Below are 19,906 nucleotides of genomic sequence, written 5' to 3' on the forward strand. Positions count from 1 at the left end.
TTTGGAATTCTAAAGTAGAGCTTAATTGCCTTCCCGTAAGGGTTTGACTTGAGTAAACCACCAAGACCCCTGGGAATGGAAATAAGATCAGTCATTTACGCTTTAGTGTGAAGCGGCCTCCACTCCTTTCCTGAGTCTCGGGGAGAGAAGCTTTGTTTTTGTTGGGATCTGCCCCCTCCCTGCCTTGGACGAGGGCTGCCCTGGGGCTTCGAGGTCTAGCTGTCCACGACAGAGACACCAGAGCCTTTCTAAAACTGCCGTCAGTCTATCTGCACAGGAGAGGAGAGCCTGCAGATTCTCTCCTCATACAAAGTTCTTTTCTACCAAACGGTCTCCACTTGGCTCCTCCTGAACGGGGACACATAACGCAGAGTCAGGCTTGGGGGAGCATCAGAATCCCCAGAGAGTCAGCTGAGGTGCAGATTCCTGGGCCACACCCACAGCACCCCCATTCGGAGACAGAGCCTGGGGCTCTGCATTTCTAACAAGCCCCTCACCCAGCAGGACACCACGAGGGCCACACTGAGAAACACTGGTTCAGGAGCACCCCTCACTTTCACCCCCAGCCTGGTTTATGGTCTCGGGACCTCCGTAGATGGTCCTGAGCTTACGGTGGCCGGATGAAAAGCCTACTTGTACCGAAGCCTTAATGAAATGCTTGCTGGTTCACGGTCGGCATCCGACCTTTAGAAGGTTGATGCTCACATTTCAAGGTCAGGCATTGGCTAGAGCATCCTCAGGCAGAACGAGAAAGAAAAGCACCTTTCCAGTTGAGAAATTGGCTCCCCTCTGGCAGGTGGCACCCATGTGGCTTGATAGTAATTTAGGGCGTCTGGTCTCGAGCAGCTCCTCGGCATGAGTTTGGAGGGAGAGTGTCCTTTCTGTCACGCCATCCCCCCCCCACACACCTGAGATCGCTCCCTGCTCTGGCCCCACTCCCCCAGCCGCGAGGCGCAGGTGTGCGAGCGGGCTCCCCGAGCCCCTTCCCCTCCCGATGCAGCCTGCGCAGGGATACAGAGACGCGTGTCGATTTGCACGGATCCCAGCCCTGCGTGTGCGCCAGCCACTTGTAATTCCCCACAGCCCCAGCCAGCTCTGCACGGCAGCAAGAAATATGACCAGGCAAGTTGAGAAAATAAATTAAACTAAGTGTCAACTTTTCTTGTTTCTCTCCTCATTATTAAGAGATGGAATGGGGCTCGTTTATCAAGCAGGGGGAGAAATTAATTGACACGGCTTTAATATCATGATGTCTGGCATGTCTGGTCACATTCCTTCATTTTTTGGAAAGGCATTTTATTATCGTTTACAGCAACCAGCTGCCAAACTACTGGTGTAAACGAGGCAGCAGGTGCATGAGTGACGCCCCTGCGAAAGCACTGCAGTGCCAGCCTGAAAGGGGCGCAGCGGGGAGGAAAGGCCAGGTCAGAAAGGGCCCCCCGCCCCCCGGCCCAGAGAGGCAGCCTGTCGGCTCCCAGGCAGGGCGGAGAGAAGGGATGTCTGCTGACTCTCCGACCCGTCACTGGCCCGTTTGCCGGCCACAGAGGAGGGTGGTTGCAGGCCTCTGCCTCTGATGACCTCCTGGCCCTCACACTTTTGCCCTGACCAGCCCTGAAGCCGAGTCCTACGTCCATCGTGACTCAGCGTGCCTGCCCCCTGCTCTTGGTTCTTAACAAGGCCAAGGACGTAAGCGCTTCTCTGTTCATCCCTCCAGGGTGGCTGACTCCAAATTAGAGAGCCAGTTTGCTGCAAGAGGTGTCTGCTAGCATCTTCTTTGATGATACAGTTCTGTTTTCAGCAGCTCTGTGGTTGGGGTCTGGAAACATTCAGAAGAGTCCCTACCCTGTGCCCATCCTTGGCCAGACTAGCTTAGGTGATGCTCTAGTTTTCTTGATAAAACTGATCTTTGGGGTGTTGCTCTTAAAACTCTCGCTGTCCCCTGCACTGTCTGTATGTAAAGGGCGCGTCTGTACCAGAGAGGGGATGCTCAGCTGGCCGGGACGGCACTGCTGCCTCTCCCGCGCTCTCCTGCTGGGTCGTGAGGCTGAGGGACTGTTGGCCGGTTTGTAGAGGGTCTCGCTGAGCAACGAGGGTGGGGCTCCAGACCCAGGTAGGACGTGTCGAGAACCCAGCAGATACTGGGTTTGGGGTAAGCCACCTTCATGTGAAGGAAGGAGGCTGGGGTGGAATGAACATAGGCTTTCCCACCCCTGCTGTCTGAGCATCAGAGCTCGAGTCTGTAAAGTGGGGACAACCATCCTTAATCCACCCGGGGGTGGTTGGTGAAGACTGAATTAAAGCTGCTCAGTAAGCATAGTAAGCTTTTCTTTTTATAATTATTATTAGAATGTGGAATGGTAATTAAAAACCACACTTAGGATACCAGACAGTAGGTATGATCAAAGGAATTCCCATCCCTGGTTTGGTGGGAAGCGACCTGCTTATCTGCCTGAAATCCACAGAAGTGTTTGAGTGTGAGAGCAGACAGGCTTCCAGGCAGCGCTAATGGTCAAGAACCCGCCTGCCAATGCAGGAGACATAAGAGACGCGGGTTCCATCCCCAGATGGGGAAGATCCCCTGGAAGAGGGCAGGGCAACCCACCCCAGTATTCTTGCCTGGAGAATCCCATGGACAGCGGAGCCCGGCAGGCCTCAGCCCATAGGGTCACAGAGTCTGACTCGACTGAAACGACCTAGCAGGCACACGCGTGAGAGCGTCACGCCCGGAACGGTGGCCCCTCCTGCCCAGTACCTACGTCTGAAAGTGCTCAGGAAAGTAATGGCAGCTCAGACTGGACTTCACTGATGTCTGGATAACAGGTAGCAAGTATCCCCAAGTGGCAGGCAGTCATCGGAAACGTGTCCTTTCCTTTGGAAAGGCAGCTGGTTTTTTTCTTCGAATAGATCAGTCTTCTGAGTTACATTTGTTTAGGACAAACTCAAGGGCATGTGAAGCCACCAGGTCCCACCAGGTAAGGGGCCTTCACACCCTAGCCAAAGTTCCAGGAAAGCCTTTCCAAGGAGATGAAACCCATGGCCCAGAAACGGCCTGAGTTGGGGGCAGGGTGGGCAGCCCGAGGTGAGGTGTCATCTGTAGACACGGCTACCTTGCTGAAGCCCGCAGACCTCCAGGGCTCGAGCCCCAGGCCTCCCCTTCTCGGGACCATGGGGCCTCCAGACCAGCAGGGAGGGGGCACGAAAGGAGCCAGGCACGACTCCTGGCCACCCCCTTCTCTGGCTTTGGGGCCACGTGCCCACATGGAGGAGGCGTGTAACTGTGCCGAGCAGTTGAACAAAATGACGATGGAGGAGGCTCCCCTGCCCCTCGCAGGGTTGCCTTGGGGACCAGGGAGGGTGATAACAGGAGAAGTCTTTTGAAACCAGAAAGTGCTCCCCACGCCGGGACCCAAGGGATTCATATTTATCCTGGAAGCAGCCCACAGCTGCTGCTGCTTCCCACCAGCACCGGGTTATTAGCCAGAAAGGGAGGTTGCGTCGGTTATAAATACACTTGGCGTATGTGTACCTTAAATTCCTCATGGGATACCCAGAATAAATTTGACAAGTCTGGGATTTTTTTTCTCTCTCGTGTTTTTCCCCATTAACCAAGTGTGTTAGCTCCTAACTTGCATTGATTTTCACTGAAGATGCATTGGACACCGCGTGATTGCCTATTAGTGCTCATTGACCTATATGATAAGAAAAGAAAAATTATTTTTGAGGCTAAGAGGAGGCCATCCCCGTCTTTCCCTCCTGACCTGAAAAAGAATTCTTAGCTGTTGGCTGTTCCTCAGTGACTGCGTCTGGAGCAGGTCATTTAAATTGTGAGGCATCTTGTTCTCGGAGCTCTCGTCTTCTGTGTGTGTTCGTGTGTGTTTACAGCTTTGCATCATTCAGGTGAATAGTCAGTGTTGTTCATTTGAATAAAAGAGGGGGAAAAAAGGTTTGACTGTTGAACGCTTATCTCTTAAATAGAGCCTACTTGTTAGTTTCCATAATAGCTTCATTCAAGAGAATGCTGTAGAATTGCATTTTAAAATGCTCACTGCTACCCTATATATGTCCGTTTTTAAGTCCCTTTTTGTTTGGGATTCACCTTCCCACCGCCTTCTTTGTCCCAGTTTTGCTGACGCCTGGCGTCCCTCAGAAGTGCGGGTAGGGTTAACTCGGGGACTTGGAGAGAGGCAGGCAGGTTTCCTTTGCTGATGACAAGGGGGAGGGTCTCTTTGGGGAACTATCCTGTTTCCCCCCGAGTTTTGGCCCTGTGCCACTCTCCTCTACCCCACTCGTTTTCTGTCCCCTAGGGATGGTGGCTGGCGACTTTACATGCCTCGGGGCGGGGGGGGGCCTTCCCTGGTGGTCCAGCGGCTGAGACACCACCCACCCAATGCAGCGGGCCTGGGTTCGATCCCTGGTCAGGGAAGTGGATCCCGTATGCTGCAACCAGGAGTTTGCATGCCCCAGCGAGAATTCCCCACTTCCACAATGAAGTTCAAAGATCCCACGTGCCACAGTTAAGACCTGGCGCAGCCAAATTAACTAATTTTGAAACGTTTTCTGGCTCTGGCATGGCACCTTCTTAGGACCAAGAGAGACTATGCCCTGAGCAGGGGTGTTCGCAGGGGTTCCCCAAGGGGCCCTGCTGGCGTGAGAGCCCTCACAGACCCCTTGCGTCCAAGTCCTTGCCCCGGCAGGGACCAGAGCAGGGCTCCCCACACACACCGGGCCAGCTGACTCTCCGTGAGGCCAGAGCGGTGAAGGCACTCTCCTGGGGCACACAGCTCACTACCCGGCCCTTGCTTTTGAGCAAGGATAATTGCGTGTTTTTCACCTGGCTGCTATGCGTCTGATGGACCTTCATGAGACTCCATTTCTGATTCTCTGCAAGGCTCTCTTTTGGAGAAAAATGAGAGGGAAATAGTCAGTCCTTCCCTTTCCTTTTTTTCCCCTTATGTTCAAAAAAGATATTTATTTATAAAAAATACAATGGGATAGGTTTATGCTGAGAAATGCAGCAATAAATACTGTGGAAGAAAACAGAGCAATTCTACATTGGCACAAACAGGAAGAGCAAAGGCACCCCCAGACTTCAGTGTCTGCAGGCCGATTCTGTACATGCTCCTTTTGAAACGCCACTCTCATCAGCTTAGGTAAGAATAAGTGCACATATAATCGCAAATGCACACTGGTCGGGACTAACAAACAATACCGTGGAAACATTGATAGGTAAATTTCTAAAATGCTGCATCTTAAATTTAGTTGGCAAAAAAACACATTGCTGTAAGTATGTTTAGTCTTCCATGTAGAAATGAGATACTAAACAGTAAAAAAAAAAAAAATAGCTTCCTGTTGTTTGAGAATACCAGTTTAAGCAGAGGACTGTAAAAATGCATAGATTTTTAACAAAAGAACTGACGGCACAAAAGTACTCCTCAGCCTCCTGCGTCTCGTGTGGAATCTGTACATTCGGCAGACTGTTCAAAATACTGCGATGCCCCGAAAACAGTATGCTAAGTGAAATAAACCAGACACAGAAGAACAAATAGTGTATGATTCCAAGTACATGAAGTGCCTTGAGTAGGCGAGCTCATGGAGAATAAATGTTACTGGGGGCTGCGGGAGGGAGGAAGGGAGAGACGTTGCTTCAGGGCACAGAGTTCTGCTCTGGGAGGGGGGAAAGCTCTGGGGATGATGGTTCTGGAGAGTGCAACATCATGAGTGAACGGACGTCACCATCCTGCACACTTAAAAATGGCTAAAGTGGTACATTTTATGTTACGTTTATTTTACCCAGTAAAAGATCAATTTCAAAAATGGAAAAGGCTTTGATGCCAAAAAAGGATTTTTCCCACCCACTGGCGCATCCCTCTCAAATTTTTGACTTCCTTCTTCTGCCCTTCACACCTCAGGTTAATTTATTTTGTTGGGGCGGGCGCAGTGCTCACCACTGAGTTGCTAATTCATTGTAAATGGGATGCATCTGTAAGATAAAAATGATTATACGTTTAGGAATAACATTTATTGATAATTAAGTGCTTCGTTGCTTCTTTGCTTTCTCCAAGTGGAATAAATAAATATTTTAGACATAATCAAGTTTGTTTTCTGTTTGGGCCAAACAGGCATGGCTGTTGAAATGATACAGATCTTTAAAATACTGCAAATGAGTCTTGACATTGTTGAATTGTGTTGCGTCCAAGGTACGTAGGCTTGAAATCCAGACTCTCGCCTGTGATCAGGAAAATCAGTTTTGTGATACTCGAATTCTGAGTCCTTCGGGATTAGGGAAGGGACCAGCGGGGAGCCAGGATCTGAAGTGATGCTGTCTGTGTGTCTTCCCCCTCCCTTCCGCATGCAGCAGTCTGCATGTTAATTCCTGTCTCCCGGCTCCCTCCCCTGTTCCTCTTCCTGTCTCTGAGCGGTGGCAGGGAGTGGGCGACAGTGAGTCTGGAGTAGCGCTGGGCCAGGAGTTCTGATAGTTACTGTGTGCTGGACCAGGCAGAAGTGGGGAAAAGCAGTTTCTTTGGCAGGGGACTGAACACGGTGCTTCTAGGTGACTCGACTTACCTGGGCACCAGGTGACATTAAACCAGTCTCCTCTGGCTCCTGGAGGGGTGCCCTGGACGGGTACTGACTCACCTTCTTTTCCGGTGGCACAGATGGGCATGCCTCATTTGTCCACACTCTCCCGCCTTCCATTCAAAGCGCGTGCCTGGTCTGGCTGGAGCGATCTCGTGGGGCCCGTCTGCATGGGGGTGGCCAGAACCTGCCACCTTGCTGTCTTAGCTCCAGTGGCTGCTGTGAGAAATGGCTGCTGACTGAGGGCTTCAAGCCACAGAAGTTCATTCTCTCACGGTTCTGGAGGCTAAAGTCTGAAATCAGAGCATCAGGAGGACCATGTTCCCTCCGCAGGCTTTAGGGGCCAGCTTTCCCTCTCCTGGCTCCTGGGGGCTCCCGGCCTGCCTTGGATGGCGGCCTCGTCCCTGCAGGCCCTGCGTCCATCCTTACGGGCCGTCTCCCTCGGAGTCTCTCACCTCCCTCTCCAAGGGACAGGATGCCTGCCGTTGGATGGCAGGCCACCCTAACAGTGGGGTGATCTCTTCTTGAGATTCTGAACTTATATTTGCAAAAGCCTTTTTTTCTAGGTAACATCACTTTCATAGTTTCCAGGGGGTAGGACGTGGACCTACCTTTTGGGGGCCGCTGTTCATCCTGATTGTCAGTGGGGTTCTCTCCTTGCCTAAGAACTGGCCCATCTTGGCGTGTTGAGGGTTTGCATGTTGCCTTGGTCTGAGTTTGGGCCAGAGGGGCAGCTTCAGAGACAGAGGTGATGCCAGAGTGACTCATGGCCTAGATGTGAGGGTCGCAAGGAAGGGGGAGGCCTGCACAGGGAAGAAGTGGGAACCTCTGACCTGTCCCTTGAGAACAAGGAAGAACACGAGGCTGTGTTGATGTCCATGTCCAGCCCGGTGCCTGGCACACAGGGAGCGGGTTTATGCCCAGGAGGGCCCGAGTCCGTCTCGAGGGAAGGCTATGATGCGGGTTAGCCAGCCGCTCAGGCCCTGGAGGAGCAGAAATGGCTCGTTCTGTTGTGCTCAGCCCCCCACCGCTGTGTGTTAGGGCCTCTGTGTGTCCTGGGGACCCAGAGTAAGTAAGGCCCCTGCCCAGCCCTTGTCCTCGAAGCCAGTCTAGAAGGTTCCTGCATCCTCTGCCGTGCCGCCTCTCCCTCCCTTGTGGACCTTCTGAAGGCATTGCACCTTGGTCGCTTCTAGGATCTGGGTTCCAGAAGCGTGGCCAGGAAGGGGGTCAGCCTAAACGTTGCCCTCTGCGTTCTGCAGCAGCTCCTGCCTGGATGAGAACCTTGTTGTTGTTCAGTCGCTCAGTTGCGTCCGACACTTCGTGACCCCATGGACTGCAGCACGCTGGTCTCCTCTGTCCTTCACTGTCTCCCAGAGTTTGTTCAATTTCATGTCCATTGAGTCGGTGGTGCTGGCGGTCTTTTCAGGCACCTTTGAAGGGGGACTTGGGCGGCCGTCACAACAAAGCCCAAAGAGAAATCATTCCGAGACTTGCCTCTGGGTGTGGTCTCCTCCAGCCCTGTACGTGACTGTGGGACCGAGGGCCAGAGAGAAGGTCAGAGCTGCAGCGCTCTCTGCAGGGACCTGGTGTAGACGGGTGTATGGACCTGGTGAGTTGTTTCCTGTTGGGCCTCATTTTAAACAAAATAACATTGTATCCAAAGACCCTGGGAGAAACTTGCCAACTCTGACCCTGTGTGGCAAAGCCTTGTACATGCCCCTCACGACAGGTCTCTCGATGGGTCTCACCTCCGGCCTTCCGTGTCTGCAGTGGCCTGGGCTGAGCTGCAGAGGCTGGGAACACCGACCTGGTATTTGGTGTTTAGTAATAAATCATATGGGCTTCCCTGATGGTTCAGACGGTAAAGAACCCAACTGCAGTGCACGAGACCAGGGTTCGATCCCTGGGTAGGGAAGATCCCCCTGGAGGAGGGCTTGGCAGCCCACTCCAGTACTCCTGCTTGGAGAATCCCATGGACAGAGGAGCCCGGTGGGCTGCAGTCCGTGGGGTCACAAAGAGCCGGACACGACTGGGCAACTGAGCACAGCAAGCACAGTAAATTACATAGCATCGTAAAGATCGTGATAGCCGATTCTGTGGTCATCCTGGCCCCCTCTGTTTTACTGGAGACAGAGAGCAGAGAGTGGCCTTTTCTATTCCTTCCCCAAGGAATCTTCCGGATCTCACGGGAGCTGGGATGTAGGTGTGCAATGCCCGCAGCAGCCTGTTCTCCGCTGTTCCTTGAAAGATGGTTGCAGGTCAGGGAGAAGAGCATCCTGAGAGATTTTCTGTCCACCTGGGATTTCTGGGGCCCAGAATAGACACAGACACAGAAGCTTAAAAAGGGAGCATCTGTATGTGTACTCATTGACAAGAAGCACTGATTGTCATAATACTAAAACAGCTGTTCTGATTTTCGTGTTCCTGGTTGGTGTGCACAGGCCAGGCTCATAACTTTGGAGAGGACAGTGTCTTGGACAGTTGAGCTGTTGGGAAGCTCCCCTGGAAGAGGGCATGGCAACCCGCTCCAGTATTTGGGCTCAGACGGTAAAGAACCTGTCTGCAGTGCAGGAGACCTGGGTTCGATCCCTGGGTTGGGAAGATCCCCTGGAGAAGGAAATGGCAAGCCACTCCAGTATTCTGGCCTGGAGAATCCCATGGACAGAGGAGTCTGGCAGGCTCCAGTCCATAAGGTCACACAGAGCTGGACACGACTGAAGCGACTTAGCACGCACATAGACTGGGAGGCTTACAAGCAACAGAAATGTGTTTCTCATGATACTGGAGACCGCAAGCCCACGATCAGGGCGTCAGCATGGTAAGGTTTTTGGTGAAGGCCCTCTTCTGGTTTGCAAAGGGATGTCTTATTGTGTCCTCCCAGGGCAGAGAGCGCAAGGAAGCCGGCTGCCTCGTGTGTTACGTAAGGGCACTGATCCCGTTCATGAGGCGTCCACCCTCGTGATCCAAACGTCTCCCAAAGGCCCCACCTCCTAACACCATCCCGCTGGGGGAGGGTTTCAATACATGAATTTGGGGGAACACAAACATTGAGTCCATGAAGTTCTCCGGGCAAGAGTACTGGAGTGGGTAGCCATTCCCTTCTCCAGGGCATCTTCCCAACTAAGGATTGAACCTGGGTCTCCTGCATTGAAGGCAGATTCTTTACAGTCTGAGCCGCCGTGGACCGAAGAGCCTGGTGGGCTATATAGCCCATGGGGTTGCAAAGAGCTGGACACGACTGAGCAACTAACACTTTCACTCCCACTAAACATTGAGCCCATAGCAGGGGTTTGGGTTGTGACCCCAAAGGGTCCCAGCATGCAGTCTCACCGCCTTAGGTTGCAGGTGCGAACCTTGAGGCTCAGCGGGGAGAAGGGGCTTCCCAGGAGGACACATATATTTGATGCAGAGTCAGGACTGGGGTCCAGGTCTGTGGCCTCCCCATCAGGGTGTCTGTGGTCCTGCGTGCATCCGCTGTGGCTTCGTTTCATCCAGGGCAGGGTGCCATCCCGTGAGTGGGTCTGTATGTCAAAGCGCAGCTTACCCAGTGGGGTCACAGATGGGGCAGCATGCTGAACCCTGTTGGGGGGCGGGAGGAGAAGAAAGAGAGGGCAGGAGGGTGGCGAGAGGCACTCAGGATGCTGAGCAGTGGTCGGCTGCCAAAATTCTTCAGTGCAGCTTGTCTAGCGAAGCCGGCCTCCAGCCGAGTAAATACAGCAGATAGCTGACGGGCTGACAGCAGGCATCAAACAGTCTTAAACTGCACCAAATCCACAGCGCTTTTGAAGCCGCAGTAGAAAAAGGATGCCTGCGCAGAACAGAGGCCTGAGACTTTTAATCGTTTCTTCCAGGCCTCAGGATGTCCTGATGAGGTATTAGAGGAAGTAATTCAGGAAGAAAAGGACAAATAACCACCTCCGTCTGGAGGCCGACCTGAGGGCTGGCCACTCCATCGAGGAAAGGGCGAGTGTGGCCCCGCAGTCATCTGCTGTTGTTGTCCCCCGCCCGCCCGCCTCCCGCCAGGAGCCGCGGGCTCTGACCCTTATAAATAACAGACACGTAAATTTCCTGTTTGCTTCCGGGCAGATGTAAACCACATGTGCCCACCGCATGGGGGTGAAACCATTAACTTTTCCTCACTGTTGGAAGGGTGCGCTGTACAAATTAGAAATCATTTCCTCAAGCTGGAGGCCCCATGCAGGGATCCATTCCCTGCCCTCCTCCCAGGAGCCTGGCCACCACCGCAGGACATCAAAGAAAGGGAACCGAACTCAACTTCTCCTCTCTGTCTTTTTTCCCTCCTGTCTCCTCTAGGGTTTGGCTTTGTCACTTTTGAGAATGAAGACGTTGTGGAGAAAGTCTGTGAGATTCATTTCCATGAAATCAATAATAAAATGGTAAGTTGGTGGGAAGGCAGTCTAAAAAGGAGGGGATATATATGTACACGTATAACTCGTTCATTTTGCTGTACTAATATACTGTACTAATATATAGTTTGCAGAAACTAATATACTGTTGTAAAGCAATTATACCTCAATAAAAATCAATGAGACAATGGTTAAGTTGGTAGGGGTTACGTTGAAATGCTTCCCCTTCCCCCGGATCCACCCCTTGTCCCGCAGACTGCCGCAGCCCGGTCATGCCTGAAGGTGCGCTGGGTGGGCGCAGGGACCAGACTAAGAGTTCAGCTCTGTGAACGGCAGGAGTTGACAAGGTTTTTCTGTTAAGGATCAAATAGGGTATATTTTCTGCTTTGCAGGCCATGCAACTGACTACCCAGCTACAGAACACCTGCAGACAATATATACAGGGATAAGCAGGGCTGTGTTTAATAAAGCTTTGTTTAGGGACACTAAAATTGAAATCTTGCCATTTTCACCTCATTTTTATTGATTAAGTGATTGACATTTAAAAATGTAAAAACTGGGGCCTTCCTTGGTGGTCCAATGGTTAAGACTTTGCCTTCCAATGTAGGGGGTGTGGGTTCAACCCCTGATCCAGGAGCTAAGAGTCCACATGCCTCCAAAAGACAAATCATAAGACAGAAGCAATGTTGTAACGAATTCAATAAAGACTTTAAAAATGGTTCACATTAAAAAAAAAAAAATTCTTAAAAGAAAAATGTAAAAATCATTCCTGACTCTGGGCCTCTACAAAAGTGGCTGGGAGACTCAGATTTGACCTGCAAGTTTTAATTTGCCAACACCTGGTTTTGGTATGTATCTGCTGTTTAGCTTGGATTTTGAGAGCTCTATCTTAAATATGAAGTTTATTGCCCAAATTATCTATCTCTTTAGGCCCTGCTGGGTAATTAATATTCTTTCCTTCTGATCAGCTAGTGTGACCCTCATGATCAGTTGTTTTGGCCTCCTTTTGGCCTTCAAAAGTCCCCTTTCCTAGAGGACACGCTCAACTAGAAGTGTGTTGGATCTTTGAAGTTTGGGTTGCCAGACCGACAGCCCAGAGAAGTGGCCACCAGAGGGCGCCATACCATGTGCAGCTCACGCATGACAGCTTAGAAGTCTAAAGCCTTTCTTCCAATTGAGTAGGTGGGTGAGAACCCCCTTCCTGTTGGCTCCAGAAAGATGGCAGCCCAGCAGGTGTTTCTAGAGCCATCAGCAGGTCTTGGGAGCCAGAACATTTGCAGTTAGCAGCACCTCCAGCCCCAAGAAAAGAGGGAGGGTGCCTTTGTGTTCACTCACAGCTGTAACTTTGATATTCTCTTTCTTTAGTCAAAACATTCCTTGCTTCTGAAACATGCATTCAGATAACACATTGTATATTGGTCTGATATGTGTTCACCAACTTTAAATTCAATAATAGAGCTTTTAGTGTGGATAAGATCAAAGCAATCTGCTTAGCATGTGGTTGCTACAGGCCTGATTCAATATTTGACTTGCTAATTTTTTCCCAGGGCACTAAAATAATATTGTTCGTATTGTTCCTAACCGTCATATGCATCTGAAATGAAAATACTGTTTCTTTGCGTCCTGTGGGTTGGAGGCGTCAGCTCAGGCGTTGAAATAGTACCGGGCGGATGGGGGTAGAGAAATAACCGAGGTCCCCTCACGGGCTCCCACCCCCTCCAGCTGATACTTCTCTCTCAGTAGGTCAGTACTTGCTGTTTTTTTTAAAAAAAAAAAAAACTAGAGACGAGGCTTGAAAGAAAGCTGCTTCTAGTACCCGGAGGCCTTGTCTCTCTAGCCAGGCCAGCTATGGCCAGACTCCACTGAGGCCTGCCTGGGCACTGGGGGGTGGGGAAGGGCTGCCCAAGGCACTGGCAGCCTCCAGTCCTGTCCTGCCAGGACTTCACGGTTCGTCGGGAAGGCCCGATGTCGCCTGGCAAGAGGCCTCGCGGTGCTGCCGCAAATGCATATGTGCGGCCCTTCACTGTTGACTGGCTTGGCGACAAGCCTGAGACGCAAGTGGAAAGGGCTTCCTTCTCCCCGCTGTTCTGTGGGGAGACAGAGGCCCAGGGGATATGACCCCGGGCCCTCTCTATAGGGAAGGCGCACAAGCCTTGGGGTATTGGCTTCCAGGCAAGCTGGCTTAGAGGTGGGGAGGTGGACCCCCAGATGACACGGGGGACAGTCAGAAGCTAGAGCTCCAGGCCCGGGTAACCTGCAGGCTGGCCTGAAGCCAGAGAGGTTTGTAGCCGTTGGCCCCCGTCCGTCACGTTTGTCCCTTTCTTTTGCACCAGGGTGGAAGCCGATAGTGGTAGGCGCAGGTAACGGTGTGCAGAGCGTGAGGTCTCTGTTTTCTGTGGAATCTGGGGCTGGTTTTAAGAGAAGAAGCAAGACTGGACATAGGCAAGAGGCATGAATCAGGGCCAGACGGGTCAGGATCACAGAAGCCAATGGAGGCATCACTGTAGGTGCCCAGAGCAGCCCCACCAGGTACAGGCCCAGAGGGGGAACTTAGAGGTGCTGGAGAGGGTAGCATTAGGTCACCTGGCTGAGCTCCAGCGTAACAGGAGGGCCTGTGCTGACCACCTCGCAGGGTTGATCCCACGAGCAAAAGCCCCAGGTTGGGCTTGATAAACATTAGCTCTTGCTGTGGTCCACAGTGCCATCAATGAAAGGACTTCTCCAGCAAGCTCCTGTCCTCGGAAGAAGGGTGGAATTTAAAGCACATCGGTAGAGGGGCCCACATCCTGAATTGCTTTGGGTTCTGTGATACTGGTGTCTACTTCTAAGACTCACAGAAAAAAGAAATGAATTTAAACTGTGCCGTGGACAGAATTCAAATGAGAGATCAGAAAGACTCTGAGAGCTCAGAGACTGCCAAGCAGAAACAGGGGCGGCGGTGAGAATGTACGTAGGAGTGTTTTGTAAACTGGGCTGTGCTCCAGCACTGTGAACACAGATCTCCTGGAAGCCTTGCGGGGACAGAGTGGCAGGGACCCCCTCCACACCCCCGAGCCCCTGCAGCTACCGTTGTCTCCTGTCCACAGGGAGAAGAGAACTCACCATGCTGAGTCACAAACACAGGACTCGAATCCAGCTCTTCTGATTCTTAATCCGGCACTCCTGTGCCTGGCACTCAGTGGGCCCTGTGTACATGATTGTGGAACCAAGAAAGGGTTAGGCGAGGGACCCTGTGACAGTAAGGCATGTCTCATTCCCATAGCCATTTCCCACCTGATTTGGTTGTTGAATTTCCTGGGCATTAAAAAAAGAGAGAGAGATGAGGGTCCTTCTCTATGTCCAGGACAGCCAGCAGCTGATGGAGGGGCATGTGCTTCTACCTGCAAAGGAGCAGAGAGGCCAGAAGAAGAAACTCTCCCTGCTCGCTGCTCCCCACCCCCCCCCCCCACGGGAGGTCAGGGTCACGGCAGGGGGATGGGCAGAGCCACGCCTGGCGCCCCCACATGAGACCCCAGGAATCGCCGGTATTTGGGGAAGCCAACGCCACCATCTCCTGAGTGCTCGCGTTACGGCTGCCGTCCGATCCTCACCCACACCTGGTGAAGATGCTAGTTATTATTGTTTAAATTTTATTTATTTTAATTGGAGGCTAATTACAGTGTTCTGGTGGTTTTTGCCATACACTGACATGGGTCAGCCATGGGCGTATGCTTGACTGATAAGCAAGGTGAGGCAGAGAGAGGAGTCGGGCAGCTTGCTCGGAGCCACAGGGCCAGCGAGTGGCTGCAGCAGGTTCCAGGCTGGAGCTCCCGTCTGTACCCAGTAGGCCGCTCCTCTCGTGCCTGAAGGGGACCTGGAGGGGCATCATCTAGCTGGGCACCAGCCTTCCAGGGCCGCTGACTGCCCCTCTCAGCAGCCACACGGCAGCCCAGGTGGTTCCAAGTTCTCCTGCGAGCACGCAGAGGATACAGGCTCACTCGGGGCCAGGCTCCCGACTGGCAACAAGGCCTAAGCCTCTGAGGGGCCCCTGAGGGCCGCAGGCCTCTTCCCCACTCCCCCCCACAACCCGAGCTCAGGGCCCGACCCACGAGACCTGGTCCCGGTGTCCGACCAGACACAGAACGGAGTGCAGACATGGCTCCTCACAATCAACACACAGGGCACGTGTGGGCCCTGTGTTGACCGTCCAGAGGGGCGCCCCCCGGGCCCCAGCGCCAGCCCGCCAGCGCAGTGCAGTAGTGACGCCTCCCTCCCCCTGGGCCTGATTAGTCACCAGTGCAGCCCCCAGGGCCTCCGACAGCCATGGGGAGGGAGGTGGGGACTGACAGAGACCGCCCTGGGCCGGCCTCCTCGGGGTCCTGGCTCAGCCCTCACCTCAGAAGTCGGGGGGCAATGCCAGCTGCAGCGGGTGAGGACCCAGGGTCCAGCTAGAAACATGCCAGGCAGGGGCACTTCGAGCCCTTCCCTGGCTCTGACCCACTGCAGGACATCAGTGCCCACCAGGCAGCTCACACTCAGGCGGCCGTCGACGGCTGACGGGGCAGTGCTGGGATTTGAACCTGTGTCCTCCTGGCCCCAGCCCTGGGTTCTTCCCACTCTACGCTGCTGCCGCCTTAGACCTCATCGTGGAAAAATCTGGACAGATTTGACTGGTGGATACAAGGGCAAGGTTTTGTTTTATGCAACGATTGCTATAGGATTCCTTTAAGCATCCTTTTCCTTGTTCCTTTAAGGCGATCCGATGTATGAAAACTGCTAAGCAAGCTTGTTAGGAATGCAGAGTATCAGGCCCTGCCCTAGATGTGCCGAAACAGAATCTGCATTTTGAGAAATCCGCAGTGATTTGTGTGCACATTAAAGTCTGAGTGCTCTGGAGAGCATCGTGGCTGACGAGATAACGTGGGGGTTTGGGTCATAAATCGTCCATCCAGTGTCATGAGGAAGGAACCCGGGAGTGAACACGGAGTCAGCTGAGTCTGGGGCTCTCGGCAGCACACACCCCTGCGTGGTCGGAGACCAGACTGCCTGCGGATGCTCTCGGCATCCTCGCCTCCCCTCTGACTTGGGTCTTGAGGGGTTGACTGCAGGTGTGTGAGGCTCATCCACAGGGTGATGGTCTGGACCCTCCAGTGATGTCAAGTGTCCTTGTCCCCAGGTTGGGACCTACTGGGTCATTTAGAAGCACCCAGGACTTCAAAACATGTGGTCTCAGCCTGAAGTCTAGGCCCACCACTGGTTGTCCTGTGGCTGGCAAGTACCCCACCTGTATGCATGTGTTTCCTCCTCCCAAAGACGGTGATGGCCACTGCCCTCGGCCTCCTGCAGGAAGTGCTGATTCAGTCCCTGACCCTGGGAGGGCTCAGCCTGCTCTGTCGTTGGGGATATAAGCTGGTCGCCTTGAAGGAATCAGCCTTCCTGAAACCCCCTTAGTAACTATAACTTTCCACTTGGCCTAAACCAGGCACCAATGAATTTTTTGTCAAGGGCCAGACAGTAAATATTTTAAGCCTCAAAGGCTGTTCGTCTCTGTCACAAAGAATGATATGTAAATGATGGGCATGGCTGCTGCTGCTGCTGCTGCTAAGTCGCTTCAGTCGTGTCCGACTCTGTGCGACCCCATAGGCGGCAGCCCACCAGGCTCCCCCATCCCTGGGATTCTCCAGGCAAGTAACACTGGAGTGGGTTGCCATTTCCTCCTCCAGTGCATGAAAGTGAAAAGTGAAAGTGAAGTCGCTCAGTTGTGTCCGACCCTCAGCGACCCCATGGCCTGCAGCCCTCCAGGCTCCTCCATCCGTGGGATTTTCTAGGCAAGAGTACTGGAGTGGGGTGCCATTGCCTTCTCTGATGGGCATGGCTACGTTGAAGTAAAACCTTATTTACAAAAACAAGTGGCAGCTGGATTTGGCCTCGGACCTCAGTTTTCAACTCCTGGCCTCATCCGCTGTAGTTCAGAGCTGGTGGTCTGCTTATCTCAATGGGCCCAAGGGGAGCTTCTCAGCCAAGCGGTCACCCAGGTCCACTACTACTGAGGCAGCATTTTACTAGTTGGGGCGAGGGCCAGCGAGCAGGTGCCAGGGTTTGGCGTTGCACCCTGTGGAAAGTAGCAGCACCTTCGTTCTTAGGGGGCAGGTGTGGAGGGAAGCATGGGGTGCTGTCCACCCAAGAGGCCTTCCCGGCGGTGGTGCCGTGAACCGCTCACTGCCGACGCCCCACAGTGCGGTCACTGCCTGCTCCTGACGGTGACCTCGGGCAGGCTTCTGTGCGTAAGCTCTGTAAGACAGGCAGTGTGGCCCCTCCCATGAAGACTGCTGGAATTGGGGCTTGTGGAGGGTTTTACCAGGCCGCACACAGCACATTCTGTCATCGTGAGAGGTCTTCTCACTGTCGTAGCAGTCATCAGCACTGTCATTATTCTTAGAATCATTACATTGAACAAAGATGTAATCCTAAGGTAGGGCGGTCCTGGCCAGATGACAGGGCAGTGGGAGGCAGGCGTGCAGACCTGGGCAGGTCCGGGACCCAAGTCTCCAGGGCAGCAGGGGGTGAGGTGGGTACTCTTGGGGGTCCTGACAGGATGGGGGCACACAGCCTGCAGAGCAGAGGGGGACCCCCAGATAGGGTTTTCTAGGTCCCAGGGAAGCGGACTCGGACGTTTCCACTGACTCATCCTTTGGGGAGGTTACAAAAACCCCACTTCTAAGGTCAAAGCCTGGTGTGATCTCAAGCCTGCCTCCTCCCATTGGGGCACACTTGGGGAGTTAACCCCCAGAACAGGGGCCTCTGAGTGGGAGTGGCCGGCAGGCAAGAGAGCAGGAGAGTCCTGGGTTGGCCCCTCGGACCTGGGGCTGCAGTTCTGGGTCAGGGGATCCGCAGAGGCCGCAGGCCGGGGTGGGTGCTGACCCTAGCAGGGTGCTCCGGAGACCCAGGAGGTTGCCTCCCTCCAGCTCCCCCCACCATCAGCCTGAGGACTGAGCTCCGCTGGGAACCAGCCCCAGCATGAGGGGGAGGGAGAGGAGGGGTGGGTGGAATTAACTGGGCTTCTGTGTTCACTATCCTATTTGTAGCATCGTCCTCACTCGTAAGCTAATTTTAGCTATCCATTCTGCTTCTGTTACCATTTATAAAATGAGAATGTCAAATGCAATATTAAACAAGCAGGATGAAGGCAAAAAAAACAGCAACAGGAAACGCCAGAGAGGCACTTAATAAATGAATCTTGTGTTTACGCCGGAGAGGGAGCAGTCCTCCCCCACCCCCAGCCCCCCAGCCCATCACGCATGCGCGCGCTCCCATCCGCGCACGCTGCTTGTGTAGCAGTTCTGTTCACGCGAGCAGAGGGCGCTCTGTGTCGAGGGAGGTGGGGGCGGCGAGGAGGGCTGCGGTGGTTGGGTGGGAAATGTTCGTCGCTCTTTAGGCAGAAGTAATTTTTCCTGCAGGGAGGTGGCGTCCCATTGCCTGAGATCTGGCTCCTTTGCCCTTGATGTGTCCTCTGGGGAGGTCACTGAAGGAGGCCGGGGAGAGCGGAGCAGCTTCTCGGTGTCTCGGTGCCCAGGGCCTGCGGCTTATCCGCGCGCGCTGGCCCCGCCTTCCTGCACACGCCACCCATGGGTGCAGGGGAGGGCCCGCAGCCTCCGGAGGAGGCCGCTCCCTTCCTTGGACTGTGCTCACCTGCTCTGCCCGGCTTCCCAGGGACGCGTGAGCCGACGCTCAAGCTGCGCTTTGCTTTTCTTCTCTTGAATTGAGAAATGAAGCTGGGCCCAGCCCCAGTCTCTGGCAGAGCACCCCCACACACACATACACACACACAGACCGACGAGGATAAACACCCAGCTTGTGGCAGAATTGGGGCACCTGCTGGAGGCTGAGGTTTCTTTTCACTTTGAAATGCCCTTGCAGGTTCCCAGAAATGAAAAGAACAGCTGCTGCCGCCACCATCAGCTTTTCTCCCAAACAGTGCCGCCTGGGAGGCTGCCTTGGCGCACCTTGCTGATGAGAGCAGGAGGGCGGGCCTACCTGGCCAGCAGGTCTGGGAGGTCGGCAGTGGCCAGCTGAGGACTCCGGGCCGGGGCCGCAGGCCGAGGGGCGGGCGGTCACTTTCTCCTTCCCTCCCTGCTTGGTAGGCTTTGGGATTTTCATTTTAAGCAGAGGTGTGAGCTGGCTTTGTCGCCTTGAAGGGCTCACACCTAGGCTCCGTGTGGAGGACAGTCAGGTGTGAGCCAGCACCAGCTTCTGCAGGATTAGCTGGTTTAATTTCTCAGCTCCCTGCAGCCCTGTGGCGTGGGCACTGTTCCTCTGCTCCACAAATGAGAAAATCAAGGCACAGAGAAGTCAGACAGCTGGTTCCAGCTCAGAGCTGGCCACAGTGCAGCGACGAAGCCAGAATCCTTGGGCTCTAGGCTAGACCTCAGGACGAGGCCGCCCACCCCCGAGATCTGGGCGAGGCGGCGGCTCTGGTGGACACTGGGGCCGGTGTCTCTGGGCAGAGTTAGAGACCAGTTCCTGTCCACTCCTCGGCCAGACGCTGAGACCCGGCGAGGGAGAGCAGCCTCCTGAAGTCATCTGTGTCCACGCCCAGCCCTGCCTGCCGGGTACAGGGTGCTGATTGCACTGGTTTATGACCACCTTCACTTTGCCGTCGCTGATTTTAATAAAGCACTGAGCAGAGGAAACAGTGGGTGAAATTAGTCCTGAAGTGCTGAGGGAATTAATTCTGGGGCCAGGATCGGGGATGGCTTTGGGGACAGAATAACTTCTGAATGGGCCTCGAGGGCTAGACGGAGGCAGGAAAGGGCTGGAGGTGGGGACAAGGGTTTTGAATCGGGGGACCTAGGACTGAATCCTGGCTGTGCCATTACGTGGCTTTGTGACGTTGGACAGATCCTTCCTCGAAGCCTGTTTCCTTTTCTACTGTAACCATGGGGTGGTTGTTCAGTTGCTAAGTCACATCCGATTCTGTGACCCCA

General features: G+C 53.8%; 1 protein-coding gene across 11 annotated transcripts in view; it reads left to right on the forward strand.

The window, feature by feature from the left end:
- The window catches only part of MSI2 (musashi RNA binding protein 2), a 398,837-nt gene that overhangs the window by 318,998 nt on the left and 59,933 nt on the right, over positions 1–19,906 (forward strand). For all 11 annotated transcript variants that reach the window (XM_060394727.1, XM_060394729.1, XM_060394728.1 and 8 more), the window contains one exon: positions 10,891–10,973. In XM_060394727.1, the coding sequence (XP_060250710.1) occupies positions 10,891–10,973 (83 nt within the window). The remainder of the gene's footprint in view (positions 1–10,890; positions 10,974–19,906) is intronic.

This window comes from Ovis aries, chromosome 11 (genome assembly GCF_016772045.2).
Source record: "Ovis aries strain OAR_USU_Benz2616 breed Rambouillet chromosome 11, ARS-UI_Ramb_v3.0, whole genome shotgun sequence".
In the NCBI taxonomy this organism is placed as follows: domain Eukaryota; kingdom Metazoa; phylum Chordata; class Mammalia; order Artiodactyla; family Bovidae; genus Ovis; species Ovis aries.